The 21866-nt window shown below is 46.0% G+C and overlaps 1 protein-coding gene across 5 annotated transcripts in view; it reads left to right on the top strand.

The window, feature by feature from the left end:
- The window catches only part of PPARA (peroxisome proliferator activated receptor alpha), a 97857-nt gene that overhangs the window by 49100 nt on the left and 26891 nt on the right, over nt 1-21866 (top strand). For 4 of the 5 annotated variants that reach the window (XM_033233589.1, XM_033233591.1, XM_033233590.1 and 1 more), the window contains one exon: nt 8370-8616. In XM_033233589.1, the coding sequence (XP_033089480.1) occupies nt 8409-8616 (208 nt within the window). In that variant the 5' untranslated portion in view covers nt 8370-8408. Of the gene's footprint in view, nt 1-6013; nt 6035-8369; nt 8617-21866 lie in introns of those variants that run through there. The other variant, XM_033233592.1, reaches the window with a different exon arrangement.

Genomic DNA, 21866 nt, shown 5'->3' with positions numbered 1-21866 from the left:
GATGGTCTCAATCTCTTGACCTTGTGATCCGCCCACTCGGCCTCCCAAAGTGCTGGGATTACAGGCATGAGCCATTGTACCTGGCCGTGTTAATCTATTTCTGTGAACCAACGCTAAGTGAAGGTACAGAGGGCTTTCTAGCTTCTGTGTTTGTTTATTCTGAAATGTTATTTTAAATCTTAGCCCAACAAATTTAGCTAAAAGACTCCTAGATGTTAAATATGATATTCAAAAACTATAAAGACAAGGTGATGACTTAGAATTGGTGGGAAAGAGAAAAATCTGTTGTCTGATAGTCACCTGCCACAGCAATGCTACTCTTTTGAGAAGACTTCCATCCTTTGCCCTGAAAGTGCTCCATGAGGTTGGATCAGACCTCATTTAGCAAAGGAAGATGTAAATAGATTTCTGTAGTGTGGCATTATTAAGCATATTGAGTGGTTACAATACAGTAAATTAGAGTGAGTAGTACAGAGGCATAAGCAGTCGAAAAAGTGAAAGTCTAATGTTCGTAACTATTGTTCTGGAGGCTTTTGTGTCAAATATAAGTTCCAGGCTGGGTATGATGGCTCACACCAGTAATTCTAACACTTACAGGCCAAGCTGGGTGGATCGCTTGAGCCCAGGATTTCGAGACCAGGCTGGGCAACATAGCGAAACCTATCTCTACAAAAAATACAAAACTTAGCTGGAGGTGGTGTTAGCACCTGTAGTCCAAGCCACTTGGGAGCCTGAGGTGAGAGGATCACCTGAGCCTGGGATATCAAGGCTGCAGTGAGCCATTATCTTGCTGTTGCACTCCAGCCTGAGTGACAGAGAGAGACTGTCTCAAAAACAAAAAAGTTATGAGTGTGAAAATTCAAGCTCAATTCCATTTGTTGGTTGTCTTGAGTGTCTGATCACATAGAATATAAAGATGTTTTGATAGTTGGGACAGTATTCAGCTACCTGCTATTTAATACATTATTTCAGAAAATATTTACAAAGGGGGCCGGGCATGGTGGCTCATGCCTGTAATCCCAGCACTTTGGGAGACCGAGGTGGGCAGATACCTGAGATCAGGAGTTCAAAACCAGCCTGGCCAAACATGGCGAAACCACATCTCTACTAAAAATACAAAAAATTAGCCGGACATGGTGGTGTGCACCTGTAGTCTCAGCTACTCAGGAGGCCGAGGCAGGAGAATCGCTTGAACCAGGGAGGCGTGAGGTTTCGGTGAGCCGAGATCGCACCACCGCACTCCAGCCTGGGTGACAGAGTGAGACTGCATCTAAAAAAACAACAACAACAAAAAGAAAATATTTCCAAAGGACCTTCTGGATCCAAGAACCTCCATGTCCAATAGAGGGTTGCACACATGGGTGAGACACAGCAGCTGCCCTCCGGGAGCCCACGGCAGAGGGGTTTCCCTTCAGTCTTCTTTTATTCCAAGCAAGTGGCAAAACTACATTACTCTTAATACAAACCACTTGCTTTTAGCACAGGACACTTCCCAAGCTCTGCAACTGTTGCTCCTGAGGAAGGGAGTGAAACTGATAATCTGTTCCTCCCTATTGTGTTCAGATGGCTTTTTTTTTTTTCCTCCCCTTTCGCTGGCTGTGTTTTCCTGTCCCTATGATGATTATAATTCACTCTGCAAATTGGATCACCTTTCCCACGCAGAATCCCTTTGACTTCTGTTCTAGATATCCATTACATTTTTGTAGTCTTTGGACACACTGTGTGTGCCGCTTTGCCCTCTGGGTGACAAGGCTGTGGCTGCGGAGACAGAGCTGAGGTGAATTCTCACGGACTGTCACCAGGTTACTCCTGGAGTAAGTAATTCCCGAGAGCTCCTTCTGTGCTGATCGTTAGAAATAGAGGCCAGGCGCGGTGGCTCATGCCTGTAAACCCAGCACTTTGGGAGGCTGAGGCGGGCAGATCATGAAGTCAAGAGATCGAGACCATCCTGGCTAACACGGTGAAACCTTGTCTCTACTAAAAATACAAAAATTGGCCGGGCACGGTGGCTCACGCCTGTAATCCCAGCACTTTGGGAGGCCGAGGCGAGCAGATCATGAGTTCAGGAGATTGAGACCATCCTGGCTAACACAGTGAAACCCCATCTCTACTAAAAAATAGAAAAAATTAGCTGAGCATGGTGGTGGACGCCTGTAGTCCCAGCTACTCAGGAGGCTGAGGCAGAAGAATGGTGTGAACCCGAAAGGCAGAGCTTGCAGTGAGCCAAGATCGTGCCCCTGCACTCCAGCCTGGGCGACAGAGCGAGACCCCGTCTCAAAAAAACAAAAAAACAAAAATTAGCCGGGTGTGGTGGCGTGCGCCAGTAGTCCCAGCTACTCGGGAGGCTGAGGCAGCAGAATCACTTGGACCCATGAAATGGCAGCAGAATCACTTGAACCCGTGAGCCGAGATTGTGCCACTGCACTCCAGCCTGGCAACAGAGCAAGACTCCGTCTCAAAAACAAAAAAAGAAAGAAATAGATACTGACCACCTGCTACATAGCAGGGATTGTGCTAGAAGTATGGATGCGAAGATTAGGCAAATACATTGCCTTGCCTCACAAAGCATACAGTCTAGTAGGAGAGACAGGCATGTAAAAAGTTTCAACAGCACAGATAATCAGGACTATACCAGAATTGGGCCCAAGATGCTGTGGGAATCTAGAGGTGAAAGGCTTTCATGAAGGAGGAGCTTCTTTTCCCATTTATAACTCATTTTAGCCTAATCTTCCAAACAGTCATGCATCTAAGAGCTGGTGATACAGAAAATACCTTGGTGTTAGTTATGAGTTACTGTTAGAATCCTTCCAGTGTTTGCACCTGCCCTGTGCTCAGGTAACATAAAACAGTGATATAATTCGATGTCTACTTCTTCTTGTATTTGTCTATTTTTAAATGTTCTACAATTTTCATATTCTCTGTTTCATAGTTCTCAAAGGAATATTTTGATTGATAAATGTTTAGTTAGTAAGACCTAAAAATAGAATCTCAGTAGTTGGAGCTCATGATATATACAAGATGCAGCTCTAACATTTAAATTGGAAGGGAAATATCAAAAAGATATCTGCACTCCTATGTTTGTTGCAACACTGTTTACAATAGCTAAGATTTGGAAGCAACCTAAGTGTCCATCACCAGACAAATAAAGAAAATGTGATATATATACACAATGCGGTACTATTCAGCCGTAAAAATGAATGAGATCCTGTCATTTATAACAATATGGGTGGAACTGGAAATCATTATGTTAGTGAAATAAGCCAGGCACAGAAAGACAAACTTCACATGTTCTCACTTATTTGTGGGCTCTAAAAATCAAATCGGTTGAATTCAGAGAGAGTACAAGGTTGGTTACCAGGGGCTGGAAAGGGTGGTAAGGGGTTAGGGGGCAGTGAAGATGGTTAATAGGTATGAAAAACTAGAAAGAATGAATAAGACCCACTAGGTTTTTGTTGTTGCTGTTGTTGTTTTGAGATAGAGTCTCACTCGGTCGCCCAGGCTGCAGCGCAGTGGCATGATCTCGGTTCACTGCAACCTCCGCCTCCTGGGTTCAAGTGATTCTTCTGCCTCAGCCTCCCAAATAGCTGGGATTATAGGCACGTGCCATCACACCCGGCTAATGTTTGTATTTTTAGTAGAGACTGGGTTTCACCATGTTGACCAGACTGGTCTCGAACTCCTGACCTCAAGTGATCCACCCGCCTTGGCCTCCCAAAGTGCTCAGATTATAGGCGTGAGCCACTGCGCCTGGCCACTATTTGATAGCATAATAGGGTGACTATAGTCAATAATAACTTAATTGTATATTTTTAAATAAAGAGTATAATTGGATTGTTTGTAACTGAAAGGATCAATGCCTGAGGGCACAGCTACCCCATTCCCCATGACGTGCTTAGTTCACATTACATGCCTATACCAAAACATCTCATGTACCCCATACATATATACACCCAGTATGTACCACAAATATTTTAAATAGTTTTTAAAATAAAAAATAAATTGTAAGGGAAAGAAAATTATGAATTTAGAAATGTAAAAGGTCTCAGGTAAGGAAGGCATGAGAGGATCAGGCAGAACCTTCCATCATTGCTGGGACAAGAAGAGAAGCCCTACCTTTTCCCAACACCCTATCCACTCCACCTGTCCCTCACCTCTCAGCTTATTGAGACTCTATCTGTGCTATGAAACTGAAGATCTAATTCAGTGCTGTTTGCATTGTCTTGCCTCCTGGACCAGAGTTTGCAGTTGTTGAGAAAAGAGATGGTTGGTTATGTCTTGATCCCCCGCCCCCGCCTCCCCTTGAGCATTTGGGGCACAGGACACAGGAACTGGCCAGCCTGGTTCACTCTTCTAGATGAGCTGGGCAGTGGCATGTCATGTGGGTAATAGGAAGGGGTGGGGACTTCCCCGGGATATTCTGCTCCTGATCAGAAGCTCCAGTGGTGTAAGGGGAGCATGCTGGGAGGGTGTGCAGGGTGGGGCGGGTGCCCGCTTGGCCTCTGCTATCTATATGGGGGATGCATCCAAAGGCAACTGTTCCTTATCTGCTCTTGTTGGGAGCAAGGAAGGGCCAGTTTGCTCAATGATCTGTACAAAGCCAGTCCCTCTGGCCAGAGTTGCCTCACTATATAGAGATTGTATCTTGGTGAGCTCTTCATTCATGGCAAGACCAATGTTTCTCTAAATTAATCCCAGGTATTGTTTAAAAGCAGCTAAAAATGATGAAATTGTGAAACTTTGAAACTCCCTGAATGTAATGACAAGGAAACTAACATTGTTATATTGGTCGATGCTCCTGGCCAGAAGAGAGAATATTAGCAGGGATAAAAGGGATAGGCCGCACGCATTTTCCACCCCAGTGCTGAGAACACGATGGGGGAAAAAGGGAGGTGGCCACAGCCCACACAGTCTCTGCCAAGCTACTTTCTTTCTTTCTTTTTTTTTTTTTTGAGACAGACTCTTGCTCTGTCACCCAGGCTGGAGTGCAGCAGTACGATCTCAGCTCACTGCAACCTCCACCTCCCAGGTTCAAGCGATTCTCCTGCCTCAGCCTCCGGAGTAGCTGGGATTACAGGCACCTGCCACCAAGTGCAGCTAATTTGTTTGTATTTTTAGTAGAGATGGGGTTTCACCATGTTGGCCAGGCTGGTTTCGAACTCCTGACCTTAAGTGATACGCCCGCCTCAGCCTCCCAAAGTGCTGGGATTACAGGTGCGAGCCACCACTCCTGGCCCCAGCTCCGTCCTTCCTTCCTTCCTTCCTTCCTTCCTTCCTTCCTCTCTCTCTCCTTCCTTCCTTCCTTCCTTCCTTCCTTCCTTCCTTCCTCCCTCCCTCCCTCCCTCCCTCTCTCTCTCTCTTTCTTTCTTTCCTTTATTTTCTTTCTTTCAACAAAGTCTTGTTCTTAGCTCCCAGCCTGGAGTGTGACAGCACGATCTTGGCTCACTCCAACCTCCGCCTCCTGGGTTTAAGCAATTCTCTTGCCTCAGTCTCCTGAGTAGCTGGGATTACAGGCGCCTACCATCACGCCCGTCTAATTTTTGTATTTTTAGTAGAGACGGGGTTTCACCATGTTGGCCAGGCTGGTTTCGAACTCCTGACCTTAAGTGATCTCCCCACCTCAGCCTTCCAAAGTGCTGGGATTACAGGCGTGAGCCACCATGCCCCGCCCCAGCTACTTGCTTTCTATTGGAATGAACTTCATGGTTAATAGTCAGTTAGTGACTGCAACTTTTGAACTTTTTGTTCATAGTGAAAAACATTTTAAGTAATGCTTACCCCATTATGTTTCTTGCCATTTGAAAAAAATCTCCCTTCAGACAGAATGCAGAATAAAATACGACAGAAAATCTGTACCGATTCACAGCCTGATTTAAGCTAATAGGTTATAGAGAAAGAAAGTCTTCTAAGCCCTGTGAAAGGTTAACAGTTCTGTTATTTTTCCCCGTGTGCTGTTTGATGATTTCCCTGTGAACGCTGATGATTTATTGCTAGAATTCCAAACAGAAGATGTGAATTTCACAAAAATGGATGAAAGGTATCTATTTTTCATTGGTAAAGGAAGCCAAAACATCCCTTCTTCACCGCACTAAAAGCTGTTGTTTACATTACGCAAACCTCAAATGTGAACGTATTTTTACGCAAATGCACTTAATGGATGAATATTGTCTTGGGGACAGTATTCTTCACTCCATCTGGAGAGTCTGGCGTTCCGTAATCACCGTGTGATGACGGCTGCCCTGACGGTGGCTGGTGTCAGCACCTACCTGCTGAGCCTCTCCATGATGTGATCTATGGGCATCATGTGACCATTTTCAGAAGGGAAGACAGTTCTGGAAGCTAAAGGTCACCTAGTCAGCCTCGTTGGGCGATTGATGACTCAGCTGGGTTCAGGGAGGTGGACCCGAGGCAGAGCCTCTAGAAGGCAGTGGTGGGCAGGGCGGTTCAGGCAGGTGGCACCTGGGCAAAGGTGCAGACGTGACATCCTGAAAGCAATTCTTGGTGCTGCTGGGTTTCCAGGAGGTGGAAGAATGGTGATAAGTGCACCATCAGGTAGGGACAGATGTGGAAGGGCTGGAACAGCACGATACAGACTAACCTGGGAAGAACCGCTGCTTTGTCACTGTACCCCTATGGAAATGCTGTTCGCTTTGCTAGTTGAAACAGCCTACCATTGTCTGAGACTCACCCAGTTAGATTTGTTTGGACTCCACAAAGTATTCTTGACCATACCATCACAGTCGAGGACCACCTGCATGAGCTGCGTTCATGGCTACAGGGAGAGCACACCAAAGTGGATGTCACACCCAGTACACATGCCACCGGCTTGGCCCTGCTCCCTGCGCCCCACAGCCTGAGCCACACTGGATGCCTGTTCCTGGAGTGTGCCAGCATGTTTCAGTCCTGGCTGGAGCCTTTGCACTTGGTGTTCTCTTTGCTGGAACATTGTCCCCCAAGACATTTACACAGCTTCCTCCTCATTCCCTGAGGTTATCTCCTGCCCCCTAATCAGTGCTACCTTCCCTGGCCTCATCCCGGACACTCCACATGTGTATTCATTCCTTTGTTCACCATCTGTGTCCCAGTTACAAGGGAGGCTCCCTGAGAGCAGGGATCTGGTTTTAGTTTGTTGTTGTTGTCGTTTTGAGGTGGAGTCTCACTCTGTCGCCCAGGCTGGAGTGCAGTGGTGCAATCTCAGCTCACTGCAACCTCCACCTCCCATGTTCAAGGGATTCTCCTGCCTCAGCCTCCTGAGTAGCTGGAATTATAGGCACCCACCACCAAGTCTGGCTAATTTTTGTATTTTTAGTAGAGACGGGGTTTCATCGTGTTGGTCAGGCTGCTCTTCAACTCCTGACCTCGTGATCCGCCTGCCTCGGCCTCCCAAAGTGCTGGGATTACAGGCATGAGCCACCGCACCTGGCCCTGTTTTTTTTGGTTTGTTTTTGTTTGTTGGTTTGTTTTTGAGACACAGTCTCACTCTGTTGTCCAGGCTAGAGTGTAATGGCATGATCTCAGCTAACTGCAACCTCCACCTCCCAGGTTCAAGCGATTTTCCTGCCTCAGGAGTAGCTGGGATTACAGGCGCCTGCCACCACGCCTGGCTAATTTTTGTATTTTTAGTAGAGACGGGCTTTTGCCACGTTGGCCAGACTGGTCTCAAACTCCTGACCTCAAGTGATCCACCCGCCTCGGCCTTCCAAAGTGCTGGGATTACTGGCACGAGCCACCGTGCCCAGCCCAGGGATCTGTGTCTCCGCTGTGTCCTCAGCACCTCAAGCACATTGTATGGAGCTCCGCACAGCTGCTGAGTCGGTGATGGCTGAGTGAGTCCTGGCCCTCGGGCTGCGGCTCCTACAACATTTTGTTTAAAGGTTTTCACTTTCACAGCGTGCTGATCAATAGCCAAGCCCAGAGGAGAGGCTCAGCACTGTTCCTGTTTAGATGATGAATTCAGGCGTATCTTCGATGATAAATGACGTTGCATTTCAAAACAAGCAAGTGACCAGGCGCAGTGGCTCACACCTCTAATCAAAGCACTTTAGAAGGCCAAGGCAGGCGGATCACCTGACGTCAGAAGTTCGAGACCAGCCTGGCCAATGTGGTGAAAACCCGTCTCTACTAATAATACAAAAAAATTAGCCAGACGTGCTGGCGGGCGCCTGTAGTCCCAGCCACTCAGGAGGCTGAGGCAGGAGAATGGCATGAACCCAGGAGGCGGAGCTTGCAGTGAGCCGAGATCGCATCACTGCACTCCAGCCTGGGCAACAGAGCGAGACTCCGTCAATCAATCAATCAATCAATCAATCAAACAAACAAGTGAATGTTGTTATATGTCAATCTTACCAATTGTTCCTCTTTCCTCCCGGTAGCTTGGAGCTCAGCTGCGCAACCAGCACCATCCAGTCACGATGGTGGACACAGAAAGCCCACTCTGTCCCCTCTCCCCACTCGAGGCTGGTGATCTAGAGAGCCCGTTATCTGAAGAATTCCTGCAAGAAATGGGAAACATCCAAGAGATTTCGCAATCCATCGGCGAGGACAGTTCTGGAAGCTTTGGTTTTACGGAATACCAGTATTTAGGAAGCTGTCCTGGCTCAGATGGCTCGGTCATCACGGGTAAGTGTGCTGTTTCCTAGAAAGTTGTATTTAGAAATGTTTCTTCCTAAAGAAAGCTGTCCTTTTTAGCTGGAAAATAAGTCACACTTTTTTGCAAGGAAACCTTCGGAGGTGGTAAGGCATCACCTGCAGTGCCACTGGGCCCTGGAAGGCACGTGTCATGGCTCACAGTGCTCCCTCTTGTGAAAACCATGCGTGTATCAAACAATGCTTGAGATTCAGTCACGGGGAGCAGCTAAAGTACACAGACCCTAACCCCAGCAAGCCCATGGGGGACAGCTAGACATTTTTTTTTTTTTTTTTTGAGACGGAGTCTCCTCTGTCACCCAGGCTGGAGTGCAGTGGCGCGATCTCGGCTCACTGCAAGCTCCGCCTCCCGGGTTCACACCATTCTCCTGCCTCAGCCTCCACTACGCCCGGCTAATTTTTGTATTTTTAGTAGAGACGGGGTTTCACCGTGTTCGCCAGGATGGTCTCTATCTCCTGACCTCCTGATGCGCCTGCCTCGGCCTCCCAAAGTGCTGGGATTACAGGCGTGAGCCACTGCGCCCAGCCGACAGCTAGACATTTTTAAGAGGAGACGTGTGCAAGGGTCTGCATAGAGGCACTGTTGGTAAGAGGGAAGGATGGGAAACAAGCTGGACATGCGTCAGAGGGAAACAGATAAACTGGGATGCGTTTATACAGTGCATTACTTCATAGCAATTTAAAAGAACTGACTAGGCCAGGCGCGGTGGCTCATGCCTATAATCCCAGCACTTTGGAAGGCTGAGACAGGTGGATCACTTGAGGTTAAGAGTTCGAGACCAGCCTAACCAACATGGTGAGGCCCCATCTATACAAAAACATTTTTTTTTTTTTTTTTTTTTTTTTGAGACGGAGTCTCGCTCTGTCGCCCAGGCTGGAGTGCAGTGGCCGGATCTCGGCTCACTGCAAGCTCCACCTCCCGGGTTTACACCATTCTCCTGCCTCAGCCTCCGGAGTAGCTGGGACTACAGGCGCCCGCCACTATGCCTGGCTAGTTTTTTGTATTTTTTAGTAGAGACGGGGTTTCACCGTGTTAGCCCGGATGGTCTCGATCTCCTGACCTCGTGATCCACCCGTCTCAGCCTCCCAAAGTGCTGGGATTATAGGCTTGAGTCACCGCGCCTGGCCACAAAAACATCTTTTAATTTAAAAAAAATTAGCCAGGCATAGTGGCGCATACCTGTGGTCCTAGCTACTCAGGATGCTGAGGCAGGAGGACCATTTGAGCCCAGGAGCTTGAGGCTGCCATGAGCTATGATTGCCACTGCACTCCAGCCTGGGTGACAGCGAGACCTTGTCTTTAAAATAAACAAACAAACAAAAAAATTAAGAAACATCAAATGAAAATAAACAAGCTTAATGATATATTTAAGATCCAATTAATGTAAAATCTTTCATTTACTTTTTTTATTTTTTGAGACAGAGTTTTGCTCTTGTTGCCCAGGCTGGAGTGCAGTGGTGTGATCTCAGCCCACTGCAACCTCCATTTCCCAGGTTCTAGCAGTTCTTCTGTCTCAGCCTCCCTAGTAGCTAGGATTACAGGCGTCCGTCAACACGCCTGGCTAATTTTTGTATTTTTAGTAGAGATGGGGTTTCACCATGTTGGCCAGGCTGGTCTCAAACTCCTGACCTCAGGTGGTCCGCCCGCCTCAGCCTCCCAAAGTGCAGGGATTACAGGCCTGAGCCACCGCACCCGGCCCACATAAAATCTTTAACACGAAACAATCCAGTACAGCACTGTTGGAAACAGACATAAACGTATTGCAAACTTTAAGGACTCAGTCGCCTCCTGAACGAGACGGAGGGAGAATTGGGGAGGGCTCCCTTGGGGACTGTAATTCTCTCTAGGTTGTATATTTTTACAAGACTCCAGCAGTGTGATAAACCTGGGTGGTGTGTACATGGGTATTACAGTCATGTTGCTTAATGACAGGGACAGGTTGTGAGAAATGCATCCTTAGCAATTTCATCATTGTGTGAAAGTCATAGAGTACACTTAAACAAACCCAGATGGTACAGCCTGCTGCACACCGAGGCTCTGCGGTGCAGCCTGTTGTTCCCAGGCCAGACAACGGTACAGCATGTTACTGTACTGAATAGCATAGGCACCTGTGACACAATGGTACGTATTTGTGTGTCTAAACATACCAAAACATATAATAGAAAAGGTTACAGCAAAAATACAGTATTATCATCTTATGGGACCATGATACCACAGTTGAACTTACGGTCTGTTGTTGACCAAATGTCACTGTGTAGTGCGTGACTATACAGAAATAAGCTCAAAGAAATTAAGTAACTTGGCTGGGCATGGTGGCTCATGCCTGTAATCCCAACACTTTGGGAGACTGAGGTGGGCAGATCACCTGAGGTCATGAGTTCAAAACCAGTCTAACCAACATGGCGAAACACCGTCTCTACTAAAGAATACAAAAAATTACCCAGGTGTGGTGGCAGGCACCTGTAATCCCAGCTACTCTTTTCAGGAGGCTGAGGCAGGAGAATCGTTTGAACCCAGGAGGCAGAGGTTGCAGTGAGCGGAGATCATGCCACTGCATTCTAGCTTTGGCCACAGAGTGAGACTCCATCTTAAAAAAAAACAAAAAAGTCCAGGCGTGGTGGCTCACACCTGTAATCCCAGCACTTTGGGAGGCCAAGGCAGGCAGATCACTTGAGGTCAGGAGTTAAAGACCAGTCTGGCCAACACGGTGAAACCCCATCTCTACTGAAAATATAAAAATTAGCCAGGCGTGGTGGTGTACACCTGTAATGCCTGGGCAACAGAGCAAGACTCCATCTCAAAAAAAAAAAAACAAGGCAAATTAAGTAACTTGCCACTGTTCATACAGCCAGAAAGACACAGTGCCCGGGCCTGGACCCTGCCTCTCAGCTGGCTCTAGAGGGCTGTTCTCTGCATGCTGGCATGATCGTGCCTTGTAAAAGGTGGCAGTGTTCTCAGCTTAGTCAATCAGGAATTGCAAGAGGCTAGTGAGCCCCTGAGGACTCTGGGGGGCCTTTGTGACTGAGCAGCTTTGGGAGTGACCCTGGCAGACCTTTACAGATGGTGCAAGTTTTGACTCCCTTTCTCCTGGCACATTAAGCAGAGGGTAAGCACTGTGGAGAGAGTGAAGGTTTAGGGAGATGATGGCCCCCAGAGCAGTGCAGGAGGGGACGGGGAGGCTGGAGGAGAGCAAGAAAAAGGCTCCGCATCAGGTGGCGCCTTGAGTGGCCTGGGTAGGTAGCTTGCAGCGAACCCGGGTTAATGGCTTTGACAATGACCGCCATTGCTTCCTGAGCACTGCAGACTGCCCACACACCTCACACCTTGGCTTGCCTAAGCCCAAGAGCAGCCTTGTGAGGTCATTGTTATGTTTATTTAAGGAAGGAGGAAAGGAGGCAGGCCCCAGGACATCCTGACTGGCCGGAGATCACCAGCTCAGAACCCAGCCCTTAACCCCACAACACATGACCTTTCTTTACCCATCGCAGACACACCCCATGCTGGTTCACCCTTTTCCTATAATGACGATTTGTGCTATTTATCAGAACAATTTTTTCCTTATGGGTCTGAAAAGATTTATTTTGCTTTTGTTTGTTTTTCTGTTTTGCCTTTCTTTTTTAAGGAAGGCAGGCTCCCCCAGCCCCACCCCCAGGGTGAAAAATATCGTTCATTGTCTAGTAAAAGAGTTCAAAGATACACTTTTTTCTTTGGATAAAATATACTCTAGAGCTTGTTCTGAAATACGGAATTAGTGTGAGCTGCGGGAGTGGGTGGGTGTGTGGCTCTAGCTCTGGAAAGTTCTTTCCTGGCAGTGGCTAGGAGGGCTGCCCAGCCCCCTCTCGCCTCCCCGGGCAGCTTAAACACAGGACCCCTTATTCTGTGCTCTCTTCTGACCCCTGGTCCTCATGCAGGAGGGAACCCTTCTCTTCTAATTAGATTCAGGGATCCTTTTCTAAGAGTAGTGTATTTTAGGTCATTGTTAAGAACTATAATCTAAAATGTATTTTTAACTCATCTGAAAGTTCTGACAGAGGTAAGGCTTGAGAATTTCCTGCATACTAGCCTTGTGGTCTATATAATCCATTAAAAGCCACATTTAACCCAATTCCACAGACTGAACTGTGCTTCCTATCTAAATAAATTAAGAGCAGGCGGGGCACAGTGGTCACTCCTGTAATTCCAGCACTTTGGGAGGTCGAGGTGGGTGGACCACCTGAGGTCAGGAGTTTAGACCAACCTGGCCAACATGGTGAAACCTCATCTCTACTAAAAATGCAAAAGAATTACCTGAGCGTGGAGGCATGCGCCTCTTAAGCTTAAGGACATATTTCTTATGATCCAATTAATATAAAATATTTTATTTTATTTTATTTTTATATTTTGAGACAGAGTTTCACTCTTGTTGCCCAGGCTGGAGTGCAGTGGTGCAGTCTCGGTCTGTAATCCCAACGGCTCTGGAGGCTGAGGCAGCAGAGTCACTTGAACCCAGGAGGGGGAGGTTGCAGTGAGCCAAGATCACACCACTGCACTCCAGCCTGGGCAACAGAGTGAGACTCCGTTTTTAAATAAATAAATAAATAAATAAATAAATAGCAAGGGTTCAGGGGAGCAGAGAGAAGGTTCCAAATTTGTTTTGAACCAATTCCAAGGAACTCTATGGCAAAAAGAAAAAAAAGGAGAACTTACAAAAAGTGACCACACTGAATTGTCCTGGACATACGTCCCTGGTTTTGACTACTAGCCTTTGAAGTAGCGAGTGGGGTGATAACCCGTTTTTATTTCCCTCCCAGCATTTCCTCACTCTTATTCATACATGTGGTCATTTGTACTTATCTCACAATTCTTAAAACCTCTTTACTTCCTTCCGGGTTTTACTGTACTGTTACTGCAAAGTCTGAGAGATGAGATTATTTAAGATTATTTCTTGTTTGTAAATTAGATCTTTCATCTTTGTATCTAATCTGACCTTTTGGGTAATATTCCTAGTTAGGTAGACTGGTCTCTTAGAAGGGCTGAATATTAAATGCACTTACTTTAAACTTTACACCCAGGAGACTGGATGGGTGAGGCTGGTTCATTCGGCCAACGTACCTTTTTACCCCTGGTTTTTCTTCCCGGCTTTATTGCCATAATTGACATACAATAAACTGCACATCCTTAAAGGTTACAGTCTGATAGGTGTACACACACATGCATCTGTGAAACCATCATCACACTCAAAATCGTGATGCGGAATTTTTGCTCCTTAGTTCAACTAAATCTGGGTTCTTGTGTCATGAGCAGGAAAATTAGGCACGTGGACACATTGAAGGGTGAGGAGAGCAGAACTGGGTGAAAAGGAAAAAAGAGAGAAACTCTCAGCAAAGCTAGAGGGATCCTGCCAATGGGTTCCCAGCTCACAGACTGATAACCAGGCCACCAAGCATGAGCCAGAGACCAGGCTCCTCCCCACTGCGCAAGGTGAGAACTTCCCATGGCTCCACCCCACTCTCCCAGTGCCCAGGTGGGTCCCCGTCCCTTGCGGGCCTGTCCAGACAAGGGAACCCTGGGCAGGTTCCCTCATCTGCACAAAAGTATCTGATGTAAACACTTATGGGGCAGGTTGCAGATTCTCTGGGGACTCCCCCCCATCTGCCTCCTGCATCTATCAGTAGTGCCTCTGTCTGTCACCCCTGAAGTTTACTTGTGGTGTGTTTTTTTTTTTTTTTTTGAGGTGGAGCCTCTATCTGTCTCCTAGGCTGGAGTGCAGTGGTGCGATCTTGACTCATTGCAACCTCCGCCTCCCGGGTTCACTCCATTCTCCTGCCGCATAGCTGGGACTACAGGCGCCTGCCACAACGCCCAGCTAATTTTTTGTATTTTTGGTAGAGACAGGGTTTCACCGGGTTAGCCAGGATGGTCTCGATCTCCTGATCTCGTGATCCGCCTACCTCGGCCTCCCAAAGTGCTGGGATTACAGGTGTGAGCCACTGCGCCCGGCCACTTGTGCTGTTTTCTAATTCCTTTTTCCCCAGCCCCATACCTCCCTGCCTCCCTCCCCCAGTAAACCACCGGTCCACTTTCTATCATTCTAGGTTGCTTTATATTTCCTAGAATTTTATATAAATGGAATCATACAGCACGTACTCTTTCTAGGCTGGCTTCTTTCACTCTGCAGAATGGCTGTGAGACTCATCTGCATTGCAGCAAGCATCAGTAGTTCATTCTTCTTCATCCATCGCGTGGACATAGCACAGTTTGCTGATTCACGCACCTGCTGATGAGCATTGAGTTTGTTTCTAGCTTGTGGCTATTACAAATAAAGCTGCTATGAACATTCATGTACAAGTCTGTGTATGGGCCTCTGCTTTCATTTCTCTTGAATAAATACCTAGGAGTGTGATGGCTGGAACAGATGGTAGGTGTTTGTGTAACTTTTTAAGAAACTGCCAAAATCTTTTCCAACATTTCGGAAAAATCTTAGAAAATGCTATACTATTTTATATTCCCACTGGCAGTATATGAGGGAGTTCCAGTTCCTCTATACCCTCATCAACATGAGACATGATCAGTCTTTTTAATTTTAACCGTGTCAGTAGGTGTGCGATGGTCTCTCACTGTGGTGGTTTTTATTTGCACTTCCCTGGTGATGTTGAGCATCTTTTTGTATGCTTATTTGCCATGTATCTTCTTTGGTGACATTTCTGTTCAAATCTTTTGCTTATTTTTTAATTGAGTTGCTTGTTTTTCCACTATTCACTATTGAACACTATTTATATATTTTGAATACAAATACTTTACCAGACATGTGATCTACCAATATTTTCCCCAGTGTGTGGTTTGTCTTTCTTTTCTTTCTACTAATAGTATCTTTAAAAAAAAAAAAAAAAAGGGCCAGGTGCGGTGGCTCAAGCCTGTAATCCCAGCACTTTGGGAGGCCGAGACGGGCGGATCACGAGGTCAGGAGATCGAGACCATCCAGGCTAACACGGTGAAATCCTGTCTCTACTAAAAATACAAAAAACTAGCCGGGCGAGGTGGCGGGCGCCTGTAGTCCCAGCTACACCGGAGGCTGAGGCAGGAGAATGGTGTGAACCCGGGAGGCAGAGCTTGCAGTGAGCTGAGATCCAGCCGCTGCACTCCAGCCTGGGCGACAGAGCGAGACTCCGTCTCAATAAAAAAAAAAAAAAAAGTTTTTTTGTTTGTTTTGTTTTGTTTTTGAGATAGGATCTCAATCTGTTGCCCAGGCTAGAGTACAGTGTTGCGATCATGGCTTACTGCAGCCTTGATCTCTTGGGCTCAGGAGACTGTCCGACCTCAGCCTCCTGTGTAGCTGGGACCACGGGTGTGTACCACCATGTTTGGCTAATTTTTTTATTTTTTATTTTTGTAGATATGGAGACTCGTTATGTGGCCAGGGGTGGTCTTGAACTCCTGGACTCAAGCGACCCTCCCACCCCTCCCAAAGTGCTGGGATTACAGGTGTGAGCTGTCATGCCAGACCAGTTCTTAATTTTGATGAAGTCCAATTTATCAATGTTCTTTTTTTATGGATACTTCATATTTTTATTTTATTTATTTGAGAGAGGGTCTCACTCTGAGCCCAGACTGGAATTCAGTGGCATGATCTCAGCTCACTGCAGCCTCAACCTCCCAGGCCCAGGTAATCCTCCTACCTCAGCCTCCCAAGTAGCTGAGACTACAGGTACCCGCCACCATGCCCAGCTAAATTTCTTGTATTTTTTTGTAGAGACGGGGTTTCACCATGTTGCCCAGGTTGGTCTCAAACTCCTGGGCTCAAGCGATCCGCCCATCTCAGCCTTCCGAAGTGCTGGGATTACAGGCGTGAGCCACCATACCCAGCCATATATATACACGCACACATACACATATATATATATGGTTGTTTATATATTTATATATATGTATATTTATATCTATTTTTGAGACAGAGTCTCACTCTGTTGCCCAGGCTGCAGTGCAGTGGTGTAATCTTAGCTCACTGAGATTAATTTTAGTTTTAATTTTTAATTGACAAATAATAATTGTATTTTTATGGGGCACAATGTGATGTTTTGGTCTATGTTTACATTGGGGAATGTGTAAATCAAGCTAATGAACATATCCACCACCTCACCAACTTACCATTTTTTGTGTGTGGTGAGAACACTTAAAGGCTGCTCCTTAAGGCCAGGTCCAATCCCAGCACTTTGGGAGGCTGAGGCGGGTGGATCACTTGAGGTCAGGAGTTTCAGACCAACCTGGCCAACATGGTGAAACCCTGCACCTACTAAAAACACAAAAATTAGCCAGGCATGGTGGTACACACCTGTAATCCTAGCTACTCAGGAGGCTGAGGCAGGAGAATCACTTGAACCCAAGAGGCAGAGGCTGCAGTGAGCTGAGATCATGCTACTGCACTCCAGCCTGGGCAACAGAGCAAGACTCCGTCTCAAAAAAAAAAAAAAAAGTCTATTTCTTGAGCAATTTTGAAATATACAACACATTATTGTTAATTATAGTCACCATACTGGGTAGTAGATCACTAAATCTTATTCTTCCTGTGTAACTAAAACTTTGTTCACTTTGTTCCTTTTGACCAACATCTCCCCATTCCCCCCGTCAACCTTAGTGCCTGATAACCACCATTGCACTCTCTACTGCTGTGAGTTTGACCTTTTTAGATTTCACATATGAGATCACAAGGTATTGTCTTTCTGTGCCTGGCTCATTTTACTTAGCGTAATACTTTCCAGATTTACCCATGTTGTTGCAAATGGAATTTCCTTCTTTTTTAAGGCTGAATAGTATCCGTGTGTGTGTGTGGTGTGTGTGTGTGTGTGTCAGTCATTTTCTTTATCTCTTCATTCATTAATGATCATTTAGGATGATTCCACATCAGGCTGCTGTGTATGGTGCCGCAGTGAACATGGAGGTGTAGACATCTCTTCAGTGTACTGCTTCCAGTCTCTTTGGATATAAACCTGGAAGTGGGATTGCTGGATCATATGTAGTGCTATTTTTGTTTTTTTGAGGAACCTCCATACTTATTTTCCATAATGCTATTCTAATTCACAATACTACCAACATTGGACGTGGGTTCTTTTTTCTCTACATCCTTGCCAACCACTTGTTATCTTTTATCTTTTTATATATCTGGCTGCTTCTACATTTTTTTCTTTCTCACCAATTCTGAACCATTTGATGGTTTCTTCCTTTATGCTTCTTGTGCTTGAGGTTCATTGAGCATCTGGGATCAGTGCACTTACTGTTTTCATCAAATTCAGAAGGTTAGGCCATTATTTCTTCAAGTTTGTTTTGTCCTTCTCTCTCTACCTTTGGGAGCTCCAATTATATGTACGTTAGACCATTTCAAGTTGTCATACAGTTCACTAATGCTAAGTTCTTTTTTTAAGTTTTGTTTCTGTGTTTCATTTTGGACAGTTTCTACTGCTACATCTTCAAATTTACTAATTTTTTCTTCTAAAATATCTAATCTGCTCCTAATCCCATCCAGTATATTTTCCATATTAGGTATTATAGTTTTCATCACTAGAAGCATGAGTTGGTTCTGTTTTCACCCATGTATCTATATAACATGTCCAGTCTTTCACTCAGCTTCTTAAACATTTAGAATATGGTCAGAATAACTTTTTTTGCTGTTATGTTTTAGAGACAGGGTTTCACTTTGTTGCCCAGGCTGGAGTGCAGTGGCGTGATCACAGCTCACTGCAGCCCCGACCTCCTGGGCTCGAGGAATCCTCCCACCTTAGCCTCCTATGTAGCTGGGACCACAGGAACACACCACCACACCTGGCTAATTTTTAAATTTTTTGTAGAGACAGGGGTCTCACTTTGTTGCCCAGACTGGTATCAAACTCCTGGGTTCAAGCAATTCTCCCGCCTTGGCCTCCCAAAGTGTTGGGATTACAGGCATGAGCCTCTGAACCCAGCCCAGAATAACTTTTTAAAAATGTCTTGAGGCTGAGGTGGGCAGATCATCTGAGGTCAGGAGTTCGAGACCAGCCTGACCAACATGGAGAAACCCCACCTGTACTAAAAATACCAAGTTAGCCAGGCATGGTGGCATGTGCCTGTAATCCCAGCTACTAGGGAAGCTGAGGCAAGAGAATCACTTGAACCTGGGAGGCGGAGGTTGCGGTGAGCCGAGATCACACCACTCCAGCCTGGGCATCAAGAGCAAAACTCCATCTCAAACACACACACACACACACACACACACACACACACACACAAAACCACAAAAAAACAAAAAACAACTCAGCCACAATTTCTGTCATCTGTGTCACTTCTGAGTCCCTTTCCATTTATTTTTCTCCTCGTCATGGGTCATATTTTTCTGATTCTTCATGTGTCCTGTAAATTTTTTTCTTTTTCTTTTTCTTTTTTTTTTCCTTTTCCTTGGAGATGGAGTCCTGCTTTGTCACCCAGGCTGGAGTGCAGTGGCACAATCTCAGCTCACTGCAACCTCCACCTCCCAGGTTCAAGTGATTCTCCTGCTTCAGCCTCCCAAGTAGCTGGGATTACAGGTGCACACCACCATGCCCAGATAATTTTTTGTATTTTTAGCAGAGACAGGGTTTCACCATGATGGCCAAGCTGATTTTGAACTCCTGACCTCAAGTGATCTGCCCACCTCGGCCTCCCAAAGTGCTGGGATTACAGGTGTGAGCCACCGCACCCGGCCCGTTGTTTTCATTGGATGCCATATGTTGGGAACTTTACTGGGTGATGGATATTTTTGACTTCCTATAAATATTCCTGAACTTTGTTCTGGGATGCAGTTAAGTGACCTGGAAAATGTTCGATCCTTCCAGGTCCTGTTTTTCAGCTTCATTAGATGGGACCATCACAGTGTTTATTTTAGAGATAACTTTGCCCCACTGCTGAGGCAAAACCACTTTGAGCTCTTTGCCTGATGCTCCATGACTTCAGTGATCTTCCACTGTGAGAGGTGAGAACAGGACTGTATCCAACTCCATGTGGGTCCCAGGCAGCGTTCACTATCATCATTTCAGGATGCTACTGAAGTATCCCTTTTTTAGGCTCTCTCAGTTGACAGAGCAAATACATATACGTGTCCATACTCACCTATGTATATACAGGAATCTATCAGTATTTCAGCCCGTGGCCATCTGTAGCTGTAGTAAGCCAAACATGAGTGTGTGCTGATGTCTACAGCCCTCATGTGTTATCAGATGAATCGTTCTAGCCTCCTCCACTTGCCTACCTGTCAACTTCACCATTCCTTGAATTCGTTGTTCATTTTCCGTATACCTGGACAGAGGCATCAGAATTGTTAACCCAAACCCTGTGGGAAAAAAACTTCATCAGCTAGAGCACAGTGTTTATGGGCAGATCCTTTTGCCTTTAGTCTTATAGATTCCAGTCATTCCAAATTATTCAGTGCAGCGCCTTTCCGTACCTGCCCCTACTTTTTTCCCTGAGATTGTTTCCTACATTCGTAGCACAGTTAGATTGTTTTGTTACATTCTGCATTCCACCCTGGGATCCTCCAACCTCCTAAATTATTTTTGTTTTATTTGCACACATTAGGTTCAATCTGAACTATAAAGTTCTGTGGGTTTTCACAAATGCATAGTGTCATATATCCACCACTACATTTTCCTTCTCTCTCTTTCTTGCTTTCTTGCCTTCTTGTCTCACTCTGTCACCCAGGCTGGAGTGCAGTGGCACAATCTCGGCTCACTGTAACCTCCACCTCCTGGGTTCAAGCCATTCTGCTGCCTCAGCTTCCCAAGTAGCTGGGACTACAGGTATGCACCACCATACCTGGCTAATTTTTTTGTATTTTTAGTAGAGACAACGTTTCACTATGTGGGCCAGGCTGGTCTCAAACTCCTGACCTCATGATCCACCCACCTCGGCCTCCCAAAGTGCTGAGATTACAGGCATGAGCCACCATGCCCGGTCTCTCTTTCTTTTTCTTTCTTTCCTTCTTTCCTTCTTTTCTTCTTTCCTTCTTTCTTTCTCTTTCTCTTTCTTTCTTTCTCTCTTTTCTATTCTATTCTATTCTTTTTTTAGATGGAGGTCTCACTGTGACACCCAGACTGGAGTACAGTGGCAGCACAATCTCAGCTCCCTGCAGCCTCAGCCTCCCAGGGCTCAGGTGATCCTCCCACCTCAGCTTCCCAAGCAGCTGGGATTAGAGGTGCACACTGCCACGCCCAGCAAATTTATGTATTTTTTGTAAAGACAGGGTTTGACCATGTTGCCCAGGCTGGTCTCAAACTCTTGAGCTCAAGTGATCTGCCGACCTCAGCCTCCCAAAGTGCTGGGATGACAGGCATGACCCACCATACCCAGACCACTGTTACATTTTCATATGAATAGTCTCACCACATCAAAAAACCCCATGCTTCACCTATTCAACCCTGCCTCTCCCACCCCCAGCCAGCTCAGAAATGGTTCTTTTTACCGTTGTTATAATTTTGCCTTTTCCAGAATGCCATGAATTTGAAGTCATATAGTATGTAGCCTTTTCAGACTGGTTTCTTTTATGACAATATGAATTTAAGAGTCATTCATGTCTTTCCATGGCTCAATATCTCATTTCTTTTTACACTGAATGAGGTCCCACTGTCTGTTTGTACCACAGTTTGTATATCTATTCACCTATCTAAGGGCATCTTGGTTGCTTCCAATTTTTGGCAATTAAGAATAAAGCTGGCTAGGCACAGTGGCTCACACCTGTAATCCCAGCACTTTGGGAGGCCAAGGGGGGCAGATCACTTGAGGTCAGGAGTTTGAGGCCAGCCTGGCCAACATGGTGAAACCCTGTCTCTATTAAAAATACAGAAATTAGCTGGGCATAGTGACGGGTGCCTGTAATCCCAGCTACTTGGAAGGCTGAGGCAGGAGAATCACTTGAACTCGGAGGCAGAGGTTGCAGTGCGCTGAGATTGCGCCACTGCACTACAGCCTGGGTGACAGAGTGAGACTCTGTCTCAAAAAAAAAAAAAAAAAAAAGCTGCTCTAAACATGTGTAGGTTTTGTGTGAACAGAAGTTTTCAAATCAATTGGACAAATACCTAGGAGTGTAATTCCATCATACAGTAAAACTGCTTTGCTTTGCCAGAAACTGCCAGAATGTCCTCCAAGGGAGCTGTCTCATGTTGCACTCCCACCAGCAATGAATGGGGGTTCCTGTTGCTCCACATCCTCACCAAATTTGATGATGTCAGTTTTGTGGATTTTAGTC

The sequence above is a fragment of the Trachypithecus francoisi genome, unplaced genomic scaffold (assembly GCF_009764315.1).
Source record: "Trachypithecus francoisi isolate TF-2019V2 unplaced genomic scaffold, Tfra_2.0 Lachesis_group14, whole genome shotgun sequence".
Taxonomy (NCBI): domain Eukaryota; kingdom Metazoa; phylum Chordata; class Mammalia; order Primates; family Cercopithecidae; genus Trachypithecus; species Trachypithecus francoisi.
The sequence above is the reverse complement of the archived record's forward strand: the minus strand, read 5'-3'. Positions and strand labels throughout refer to the sequence as shown.